Raw genomic sequence first — 12,576 nt, 5'->3', positions numbered from 1 at the left:
TCGAAGATGGTGCTAGTTCGGATTATTAGGTCTTTATTTCCTGGCTTATCGAATTCGCTTTATGCCTCAGTTTTTTGTTTGATGCCAGTTTTAGGAGACTTTTCTTTTTTATCTCCATGATTTTTTGTAGATAACTACACCTGAAATGATAAGCTGGGATGATTACTTCTTTTGGGCAAATCTCGATCTTTAGATCGGAAACTTGCATCACTCTGCTTCTTCATGTTTTGTTTATGATTTCTTCTCTGGTCCGCGTAGGAGTTTTTTAAGTCTGCAATAGTATGTTTTATTTGTAGGTTATGTGCTCAACCATAATAAGAGTCCTTTTAGTTAAATGAGGTACCAAGTTGCAGATCACTTGTCGGTTATAATTACGTTTCCTTAATCCTCGCATTCTATGCCTGTATTGATGTGTTGGTACATAGTTGATCAAGTACAAGGATTCACACATTTGTCAACCTTTGACTATTTCATTATGATAAAAGATTATTCTTTTGTTTATTTATTTGCACCAACAGTGTAACAACTGATGAGCCATGAGTTGGTATTTATCAGTTAAATGAGATATCCTTTGGATTGGGAATCATTGTGAGCATGAAAATTTTGTGCTTATGTGTTACAACCATACTTACCAGGACCACACCACCTTTCTTGGAATTTTGATTGTGGTTTGCTTTCCAGTCCACAATATCATCGATATCGGGATCCAAACTCATGTATGATAATCTTCAGTTGTATATATCTTCCAAGAGGTTGTTAGCAGTTACCTACTTGGAGATGCGTAGTTTTATCTAATACATTTCAAGGGTGCTTATGTACTTGCTATTTTTTCACTTCATCTGTATCTTGCTGATGGATGATCTCCCCCATTGTTATTTAGGTGTGATCCTTGTCATCTGGCTTTTCATCTGGGTTTAGTTAAGTTCTAGATTTAGCCTACCCGATTCAACTATTTTGGATTGTCTCACTAAAACTCCTGAATTTTAATGCTCCAAGACCAACATGAAAGAGTCATACTCCCTGTGGGGCAGTAGAATGTAGTACTTAATTTGCAGGATTTACTCAAATTTCTCAAGATGAGAACGGTCATGGCTCAGGTTTGAGTATGTGATATAGAACAGAGTAGGAAAGAGAGGCGAAGAGAAAGAAAGAGAAGTGTGAGATAAGAGATTAAAGACGAAAAAAAGGGAGGAATCATATTAGAGAGAAAGAGAGGAGTCAGATTAGAGATTAGAGAAAGAGATTAGAAAAGAGAAGATGTAATTCTTTTTCATTCAAATATGAAGTATTTGATCCATTGACAACCTTCACTATTTATAGGGGATTAGGAGTCTTGGTAGAATTAATAAAGACAATGATTCTCAAAGTAATCTCCTAGGGAATTAGTATGCTTTTTAGAAATTCAAAATGTGATTTCTAGAATACCTAAATAGTAAATGAGTGCACTTAATATAAAAGGAGTTCCTAGAAAGACCAGAAATTTTTTTTATTTTCACACAGCTCTTGGAATTTCTAGGTCAATTAATTGATGACTTTTTGTTGATTTTGTTTACTTAGAATAAACTTTTCTTAAATTCTTTATAAAACTAGGTGGTTCTCCATCAATATGTCTTTATTACACACACACACACACACACATATATGTGTGTGTGTGTATATATATATATATATATATATATATATATATATATATATATATATATATATATATATATATATATATATATATATATATATATATATACACACACGTGTATATATATATATATGTATACATATATGTATATCTGTGTATATATTTATATATGTATACATATATGTATATATATGTATTTATGTATATGTGTGTATATATATACATATGTATATATACATATATGTAGTTGTCAGCCTTCCTACACGCATGCCAGCTACCCCTTGCAAGATCTGAATAGGATTGAAAGTCCATGAATGTCGAATGGTTACAGAAGCACTTTCGCCCACCCCTGAATAAGCAGTAAGGCGTGGGTGTGTTGGAACCACTTTGTCGAGAGAATCCATTTCGCTAGTTGTTTCAGTGCATAAACGAGCCCAATCAACTTTTAGAGTTGAGTTTTAGTTTCCTACCAGCCAATCTTTGCTTGAGCTTGGCTTTCAATTACTAGCACTCCCATAGATCACAGTTCAGATTCAATTTGACTGATCTATTTGTCAGCTGTCTTTTTTAAATATCATTTCATCCCGATATTTACCTTCCGAGCATGTCTTAGGCCAGTCCTCTCTTCTATGTTCTAGATGCTTTCTTCGTACTTTTCAGACCCAAAGGTGCTATCGTGCTTTTTTTTGTTCATTAACAAAATATTTGACACATTGATAATGGTTGTCCTTTACCCCTCTTTCTTACCATTTCTTTGAATCCAAGATGGCAGTTCATATAGTTTTGGAGGCTTAATCATCTGATTGAGATCCATGATCTATGCTGGTGTAGAACAAGATTATAATTATATTACAATGCTTGAACTCTTAATTTTGATGTCCAGCAACAAATTTTTTGGGTATTATAATTGATGGACTCGATCTAGTGAGACAGACATTGTTGCTAAATCAATTATTATGTTTGATCTATCAGATTTTTTCAATCTAGCCAAGAACACAATTGACAATTTAAAATTTGATCAGATCATTCATAGAGGAATGACTAGTTTTTTTTTTGGTCCAAATTTGACCCTTGAACGGAAAGCATTTCAAGATTTTAATACATTATAAAAGCTAATTGAGAAAGCATTGAGCTACTGTGTAGGTTCATATGCAGAACAAGAACTTAAAATAATATTTCTTTAATTTATTTGAACTCTTGTGAAACATTTTAGTTTTTCATTAAAGGAGTCATTTTTTTCTTTTTTTAAAGTGCTTCTTTTATTGCAAATATATGCCATATCAACGTTTACTGATATTGCATCATATTCATTGGCTATGGGATAATTTCGAAGGGATACCTTGCAGCATACAAGTAGGTTCTTTTCAAAGGGATACCTTGCAACATCCAAGTGTCCTTTACATGTTATTTGATCTGTTTCACCAAAGAGGGAAAAAAAAATCTACCTTCTGCAGATGAATTAATTGCATTTATCATTTTAGTAATAGCTTACCAAGAAACATGGTCATCGGTTTTTCCCATATTTATTATAGTAATCTTTTCTTTTATATCTGAAACTATAGTGAATCATGTCCTGCGTGATAACATGATCATGTGAGCTTTTTGACGAATTCCCAAACCTGTTTATTGACACTGTAGTAATAATATCACCACCAACAATTCCACTCACCGAAAACAATGTGTCTAGCAGTCGCAGACCACATTAGTGAAGTTCCTTCCCAGATGTTCAAAAGGAGTGAACTAACCATTTATTGTATGTATCTCAATAAATTATTGTCACCAATCTCCACTATAATTAAAATTCTGCAAAAAGGCTGCATCCTACAGAATCCTATACTTTTGGTTCCATCCGTAGATACCGTAGGCTGCTGTTGTTTGGCGGGCTGGAATTTCTGAAGTTGAATTCTGATTTTCCTTTATATCATTGTTTTTTTGATGTTGTTGACATGGCTCTAGTATTTTGTATTTTCATGGTCCATCATAGGCTGTTTCTGTGGAATCACAGTGCACAATCGTTCAAACTTAGCTGGCTGCTGCCCAAGGGAAGTTAGCTGTACTGGAGAAGCAAAAGGAAGACACCCTGCCTGACATATTTGCCATCAGCTCTCTTGGAGAGTTGCACAGTGAACTCATTTTCCTTGTAGTCATAAGAAAGCATGAAATCCAACAATTTGTAGCCATTATTTTCCATCATATAGATATTTGTACAACTCGACCATGTTGGAGAAGCGATAGGTAGCTGCATGATACATATTCATCCTGTTGCATGTGCATTACAAGGTTGCAGATACACATGATAGCATTGTGCGCCTCCTTGTACATCATTAGAATATGTCTACAGTCTGCCCATTTAATACACATGAATGCCATTCATATATGCAGTGATATGCCTATATTTAAATACAAGTATTTGCATAAATCTGTATTGCTGAAACCTCATTTATGCATTTGTTTATTGGGTAATGCTCATTTTAAGTCCGGGTTATTCTTTTCCAGAGGCTATAATTAAGTGGCAGAGGAGTCTGAGGTGCCATGCAGGGAAGAGTTTAACCTTGCTACGTTTGTCCAGAAGTACAAGAAGCTCCGGAATAATGAGTTTAATCTTCCCACTTTTCTCTAGAAGTACAAGAAGCTCCACTGGCACTTGTTTGTCTTGCTGCGAAGATATCTGATTTCCAAATTCAGCTTGTTAAAAATAAAAATGTTGTCATTCACAATTCACATACAATACCACCTTATATGGTTTTGCCTACTTTTTCCTATTCTTTCTCTACCAAGGTGTTGAAGTCCATCATCAGTGTCTGCACAGTTCATTACCTCACTGTGTCAAATTATGATTCATCCTACAATCAAGTAGGAAGTAGGGTGTACTAAGCAACTTTGGTGGCAACATATGTGTATATGTTTTGTTTGATTCATATTGTTGGTCCGAAAAGTGGGGGACATTTGTATTCAGTGGACCTGACGATGCATCATGTAGTCTTCATCACTTCACATGCCCCTACATTCGATTGATTTCCATATGATCTGACTACAAGCATTGAACCCATGAATGGTGTTTACAGCTGAAGGGCAGAAGAATGAGCTACCATAGAGGCATGAAGTGCTTGAAAATATTACTTTCATGAAGTTCCTGGAACGGTTTGTCTGAAAACTTTGAATTCCTTTAGAGCATTACCGTAGAAATCATTTGATATAAACTCTTCTTTTTCCTACTGATTTCAGGGACTCTGGAATGTGTTTCAGAGATGGAATTTTCTCCTCCGCGTCCCCTTCTACAGGTGTCATTCTTGAACTCTGGTTTCTTACATCCAGCATCTCATATGCATTTCGTTGCCTCCACTACAAATGGGACGGTTAAAGCTGTGATTCAACAGTCGGTGTAAGCAGGCCCGCACAAGACGAGACAAAATAATGGAAGAGGAAAAAGAGTGATTGCCGACGCGTCTCTGACACGCTTATGCTGGAAAATGCATGTACTGCAACGCGTTTGACAGGTTGGAGGTACTTCCTGCCACCCGAGACATCAAACCACACCGTTCTGCATCTTTAATATTGCAACACATTGAATTATTTCATTATGCAGATGAAAATGGCAAATGAATAGTACACTTCCACCACCATTGCAATCTCCACCATCATATGTCCCCTTTGGGCTACTCAAACAAAGGAAGAATACCAGACTCTTCCACCTTAACCAGGAAGAGAAACATTTATCTTCTACCAACACAACTACAGGTAACAACGACAACAACACAGCTCATTTTGAGTCCACCAGTTTTGCAGTCTGCAGCTAATTCAGCCCCAGCACTCTGGAGTCAGGGCATGATCTCTCTTAGGATCCATGCAGTAATTGTACACCATGTAGTTGCTCTGCGCCCATTGCATGGCTGCATACTGCTGGGGGCTGAGCCCGGAGCCGGACTGTGACGACGGTGCCTGGCGGCAGCTTGACGGAGCATACGCCGAGCACCCTCGAATGATGAACCTGGTGAACCTTGCGACGAACGGCTGGTACCGGTAGTCGACCCTGTACTTGCCTCTGTCCGTGGCCCAAGATGATGCATCCCAGATGGTTCCATACATCCACATTGGCCGCATCGGAAATGTGTTTTCGCTCTTCCTCGGATACCGCCGTATAGGTATGTCGTCCACAAAGAATCTGCAGGCACAAATGGCTATCATCTTCTACAGTCCACGCTCCAAAGAGAGCATCGTTCACAAGGCCACGCACTCTACCAAGTTTAGCTGTTTCAGACCCTGCCACTACTTTTGCTCTTGCCTAGTTACATGGGATGTTGTACATGTAGATACCTTTTGGTGTCTGGTTGACAAAATCAGCCATCAAATCAGTCATTGTTCTTGATAGGTAGCATTTTATATTTACTATTTCCCTCTTGGCAGATTAGGTTTGGTAACATACTCCTACCCTTTTATAATAACACCGTGGTGAGGCCCAGTCTTAGCATTCAATGGCAAACACTATTTACTACTGTACAAGAAGATAAGAAGGGAACTTCTCTTTCGTTTATCATTGGGTTCTTAAATTTAGGTGAACTAATCTTTATATTCCCAGACTTGCAGTTGGGAAAGACAAGTAATCACATGTCCAACAAGATCAGGAGGAGGTCAAGAGTTCAAGCCAAAATGAATCAAAAGGAGTCCCAGTTGACACAGGTGATTTACTTACATGATCTCGTCTGGGTTCCACAGGATGGCATAGTTGTGGAAATCGGCAGTCGGGTCAAACCAAAGGTGGAACTTCATCTCCCTCCCAACATATCTACTATCGCCGCTGCCCCTGATGTACACATTGGTCTGCAATCTGTATGGCTTTCCTGGAGTATTCCCCATGAACTCAATGTCCACCTCATCATGGAACCCAGGATGTACCTGGTTATTAGAAAGCTGCAGTCCAACGATTTCAGCAACAGCATTGTCAAACAAACGACGCAAGGTAACATTTTAATGTTGTAATATAATTTTGTCCAGGCTCAATCCTCCTCACATAGAAAGCAGTGATCACTCCTGCAGTGTATCCAGCTTGGAGCTTGATGGATGCCGCAAAATACCCACTTCGATAAGGGCGATTCGACTTGAATCCGCTTCCTGTCACCAGTAGAATATGAGCAGGATTAGCATGACGAGATAGAGATGGAGTTCCTGGAGGTAGAGTGAGGAAACCTGAGTTCCTATCGAGCCAAATGGTCGCTGAGGACTGGTCTCCGGAGACTGTTTGATGCTGAGGCCCCCAGAGGTTGCTGTACCCATGGTAGAAGCCAGGCAAAGGCTTGAACCTGTGGCTCGGGTAGTATCCAGGAGAAGGCTGACCACTGCTCCAATGCAGCATGGAGATCAGGATGGAGGAGAGGAGGAGAAGGAGGAGAGCCATGGAGAGAGCCTATGCCCTCAGTGACACACTGCAGTCAAATGCTTGGATCTTGGAAATATATGGCAATGCAGTTGGTATGAAGTGGAAGAAGATTTAATGGCTCCTATCACCACAAGGCTCCTAAGAGATGGATATACTGATAGGGAACTCTAGAAGGAGACAAGGACTTGAAGGATTGGGTGGAAATGATGTGGAAGGAAGGAATGGTGAGATCCAGAAGCCCCAATGGAAGGTTGGTGAAGAGGAAGTTCTGTGGTTCTCCTACCTCCTCACCATCACTATTTTTCACTTGCCTTGAAGCAAGGGAAAGGGGGTGGAGGAGTGGGGAGGGCTGGGCATGGGTGGATGGCTGGCTGTGTGTAGGGCAAAGGGAAGCTCAGAGCAAGTGTATTCTATGGATTATAAGATAACTCGACATGGATACAGACCAATAACTAATGTAAGACTTGCTTGACCTATCAGATGGCTGCTCATCACCCACATCTTTGCTTTTGACCCCTCCTACATTGGGCCATGAGAAAGTAGATCCAGGCATCTAACTCATTATATCTAGCTGTAAGTATGTTGTTAGAACTTGACAGCAGGCCACCAAAAGGTCCAAAGCATTCAATAATAATGGCATGGGAACTGGATTGCTGCATTTAGGGCAGCAATCTTACAGGCAAGCCTGCAAGGAACAGATTGGCCAACTTTTTGATGAGTGAAATGATTATTGTGCCTTGTGTTACTGTTTCATATAAGGAACTATGCAGAATTCACCTGTGATGAATTCTAATATTGACACTTTTATGGGGTTCAACTCTAATGAATTCCTGTGTGGGGTTCTCAACTGTAGCTTACATCAACAGATATTTGTTTCCTGACCCCCCAGAAAAATCCTAATATTGTGACTATAAGTTCCAATTATAACCAAAGATTTAATCATCCAAATAACTTAAAAATGCCAAATTATTCTATAATTGATCATTGGATTTAAAGTAATTTCCTAATTATTCTTTCATATTCACATTTAATTTGATTTTTTTTTTGTCTTTTGGTGAAGGGTACGTGGTGGGCTTAGGATTCGATTTCAAAACCTTGCTATCTACTTACTAACATTAAATGCTGGACCCTCTTATCTCATTAAATGATATCATCTAATTTTTGCCTATGGATGAAAAGAAAAAAAAAAGGGAAAAGAAATGTAATTCTTAATATACAACCAATAGGACTGAATTCCACACACCTAAATAGTGGGGAAGGACAATAAGAATGTGCCACTCACTTGCCAAGTTCCAATAATAAATCCTTATCCAAAGGAAACTAATACTTCCAACCCTCCTCATGCTAAAATTTTATTTTATCCCCAATCTAATAGATATATTTTTACAGAGGAAATGAAATTAAGTACACTATATTATTAGCCAAAATTTCCTATATCAATAAAAAAAATTTACATTTTTATTTGTAATTACTTTTTCAAAAGTAAGTTGCTCTTGTAAAACATCAACATACAACAAAACCGGAGCAAAAATAAAATCAGAATTTTAAATATTAGTTCGACGTAAATTTTAGTATTCTATCATATCGATATGGTACTACTAGCTCCGATTTTATTCGATAGTAATAAATAAATTGATACTTGGTTGGACTATAATGGATCGATGTCATTTGCATTCACCTTATAAATAAAGAATATGAAGAGAAATAACTTATATTTTTACTTTTAAGGGGATAAAAGAAAAAAATCGTACATTTGTCTCACCTTACAAACTATCAAGTAACCTCTAGTAAAGAAATTGGAAACAAAAAAACTACAATAAAAAATGCATTAATATTCTTTTCTTATATTTATTTACCAACAAGTAGATGACACTATATGTATCATGACCATATAAAGTTAATCTAATCACCCTAAAGGCCAAAGAAGTCATGACACTTGGATGGCCTCTTTTGCCGACAACGTGTTTTGTTGCTTGTTAGTGTGTGCAAAGGTTACCCGTGAACAGAGTTATTCCCACAGATCTGAGCACCACCTCAAGGGCATGAGGGTGGACCAAATCCAACTCCCACCCCATCGTCTCATATACATCAGTCTCACATGCAATCATTATATGTGTATGGTTTGGGTAGGAAAACCAAATTGATATTGTTCATGATTAACCAAGACTAAGTAGTGCACTATGATTGATGTCCTTTGTCGAACCGCTTAATGATTGAAAGGTGTGTTGATGGAGCTTGATAAATCGATAACCCGATCCGAATTCGATCAAGATTTTAATTAGATATCCTTCATGGGAATCTAATTATAAGTTTATCGGGTGAGACTTTATGTTTGATTGAATATCTAAATATATATTTTTAATAATAAGTTTTAATTAGGATTAAGATCATCTTAGTTTATTGGTTGATCAGGCTCTAGTCTACCCAAAATATGATTGTCCCAATTGAACTCATTCTCATTTCTCACTTCTATTTAACATAAAAGTATCCATCTATCTACATCTAGGGATGATGATGTCTTTGCCTTTATTGAGCTCAAATTCCTGAAATGGTTGAATATATAATTTATATGATGAAAAATACTGAATAAGAAAGGGTTATGATTGAGGTCTTAAATATCCAAAGTTGAAACTCTCAGTTCTTTGTTCCTCTTCTCCTCAAGTGCCTCTTCAAATAATTTAAAAGGACAAGATCATACTAATCATGTGGATAATACAGTGCTCTTCTTCATTCAATAAAGAGGTGGGCTTGCTTTTGATGAGCCCTATGCCAATGTTGTGACTTGGGAGGAGGAAGACAACTCCTCATGTCCCCATTTAATAGTCTTCACTGCCGACACATCTTTTATATCATAAAAAACCATTTACTCAAAAATAAAAATCATATATATATATATATATATATATATATATATATATATATATATATATATAAAGAGAGAGAAAAAAAAAGATCAACATATGTGAAAAGTAATTATTCTTTTTGTGATTATTTTTCACAACACTGTATGTGCACATCATGTTAACATTATATTTATTCTTCTGTGCAGTGCAATTTTAGATTGGGGAAAAAAAGAGAGATTTATATCAATTGGATTCTATATTTTCACTTTTAGCTCTATCTTTTTCACTCTATTCCTAATCCATAAAACAATGAACATTTTCTTGATGATTTTTTTAAATAATTGATTATTATCGCATGCAAGGAAAGCAATAATATATATATATATATATATATATATATATATATATATATCTTTTATTAATAAATTATTAATATTTTATTAAAAAATAAACCATCATAAATAATAGACAGAGAGATAGAGAGAGAGGACCACATTGATTTAAAGAAGTGAAGAATAACCTATAGTTCACGGTGTATTTGAGTTGTCATGGTCCCCTTTCTCATCAGAATTTGAATGATTAATTATAAATTACCTTTAGTTATATTTAGTATTTTAGTCTCTATATTTTAAAAAAATTATATTAGCATTTATATAGTAATGAAAGTGAAATATTTAGATCTATTTATCCTAAAATCATCGATTTTACCAATGAAAATACGAAAATAAAAGACAACAAGATAATTTTAATGTTTCAATTTAGTGATGACGGATGATAGCGTCACCGAAGCTTACTTTGCATTTGTGTCAATGCTAACCCAAAAGCAGAGCAACGTCACTCGGTATTTGCATCAATGGTTCTTTCGTCGCTTGACAACTACGTCAATATTGATGCAAATACAAAGTGGCCCCGCATCAGTGTCGTCATTTGCCACTACTGACATCGTCCGTCACCATCAATTGAAATATTAAAATTATTTTTTTATCATTTATTTTCATATTTTAATTGATAAAACTAACGATGCTATGGTAAATGGACTTAAAAATTTTACTTTCAAAATTATAAGATATTAATATAATTTTTTGAAGTATAGGGATCAAAATACTAAATGTAACTAATTATATGGAATAATATGTAAATAGCCCGATTTGAATCTAACATAGTATATATATATATACATATATATATATATATATATATATATATATATATATATGTATATATGTATATATATATATATATGTATATATGTATATATATATGTATATATGTATATATATATATATATGTATATATATATATATGTATATATATATGTATATATGTATATATATATATACATGTATATATATATACATATGTATATATGTATATATATATATATGTATATCATGAATATAACATACAATCGTAAATTATAGAAAAATGAAAACAAAAATCAAGTTGTTACAAGTTTGTTCATAAACAATAAGAATGGAGAGATGTTGCTGTTAGGATCAAGAGCACTAAGAGGGGGGGGGGTGAATTAGTGCAGCGGAAATCTTATTAACAATTTAAAAACAAAAAGCTGCGTTCGTTCAAAAACGATTATGATGCAAAAGCAAATTCTCAGTTTGTATCTAAGTGCAGTTTGCGTCTAAGCGCAGATTGCGTCTAAGCGCAGTTTTGCGTCTAAGCGCAGATTGCGTCTAAGCGCAGTTTTGCGTCTAAGCGCAGTTTTGCGTCTAAATGCAGATTTGCGTCTAAACGCAGATTTACGTCTAAACGCAGTTTTACGTCTAAACGCAGATTTACGTCTAAACGCAGTTTTACGTCTAAACGCAGTTTTACATCTAAACGCAGATTTACGTCTAAACGCAGATTTACGTCTAAACGCAGTTTTACGTCTAGACGCAGATTTACGTCTAAACTTTGAAACTCGTTTGTATATTCGCAGAAGGCAGTATGCAGTTGAAATCAAGACGTAAACGTAAACTGAAATCTGATGATTGAGCGAAGAAAGCCGATTTACGTCCGAATGCAGTTTTACGTCTAAATGTTGAAACTCGTTCGTAAAATCAGATAGGATTAAAATGTAAGCGTAAACTGCAAGGAAGCTCGTTCGTAAAAGCGCGGAAACCAGTTCTGCAGAATCAAACGTAAACGTAAACTGTAATGTACGAAAATACGAGTTTACGTCTGAATCCAGATTTGGAAGAACAGCACTTAGAACTTGTTCGTGAAAGCGCAGAGAGCAGTAGTGATGAGGGAGGTTTGCAGTAATGATAAAGTGCTCGAAATTAAACGCAAACCAGAGATTTAGAGTGGTTCGGTCAGCCTTGACCTACTCCACTTTTGGCTTCCTCCACCGATGAGGTTGCCGACGTCAACTAGCTGCCTTCCTTCAATGGGCGAAGGCCAAACTTCCCTCTTACAGTTTCTCTCCTTTTGACAGGCTTAGGAGACAACCTTTACAGACCTTTCTCTCCTCACTTTACAGTTGAAAACTTGAAGAACAGAAGGAGGAGACTCAAGGCTTTACAACACTTTTGAGCTCTTTAGAATCACAGAAAAGATCACAATTTTGGTATAGGTCTGTGTCTTTCCAGTGCTGAATGGGTGGGGTATTTATAGGCCCCAACCCAATTCAAAATTCGAGCTCAAAACGATCAAATCGATCAAATCCCAGAATTCTGGGATCAGGCGGTTGCACCTCTCGACTGGAGAGGTGGCACCGCCTGGCA

General features: G+C 36.3%; 1 protein-coding gene and 1 long non-coding RNA gene across 2 annotated transcripts; one reads left to right on the top strand and one right to left on the bottom strand.

Moving 5' to 3' along the window:
* Positions 1 to 1,960: 1,960 nt before the first annotated feature.
* On the top strand, positions 1,961 to 5,404 carry LOC135623549 (uncharacterized). Its single transcript, XR_010491433.1, has 4 exons — positions 1,961 to 4,777; positions 4,862 to 4,917; positions 5,014 to 5,140; positions 5,223 to 5,404. It is a non-coding gene; the product is annotated as an uncharacterized LOC135623549 (long non-coding RNA).
* LOC135623548 (probable xyloglucan endotransglucosylase/hydrolase protein 32) lies at positions 5,192 to 7,637 on the bottom strand. The gene is made up of 4 exons (XM_065126658.1): positions 6,821 to 7,637; positions 6,645 to 6,745; positions 6,327 to 6,544; positions 5,192 to 5,798 (listed from the first exon to the last, which is right to left on the bottom strand). Exons 1-4 carry the CDS (start codon positions 7,026 to 7,028, stop codon positions 5,435 to 5,437), a joined length of 891 nt encoding a protein of 296 aa, XP_064982730.1. The 5' UTR covers positions 7,029 to 7,637; the 3' UTR covers positions 5,192 to 5,434.
* Positions 7,638 to 12,576: the final 4,939 nt, after the last annotated feature.

This window comes from Musa acuminata, chromosome BXJ2-9 (genome assembly GCF_036884655.1).
Source record: "Musa acuminata AAA Group cultivar baxijiao chromosome BXJ2-9, Cavendish_Baxijiao_AAA, whole genome shotgun sequence".
Classification (NCBI taxonomy): Eukaryota; Viridiplantae; Streptophyta; class Magnoliopsida; order Zingiberales; family Musaceae; genus Musa; species Musa acuminata.
The sequence above is the reverse complement of the archived record's forward strand: the minus strand, read 5'-3'. Positions and strand labels throughout refer to the sequence as shown.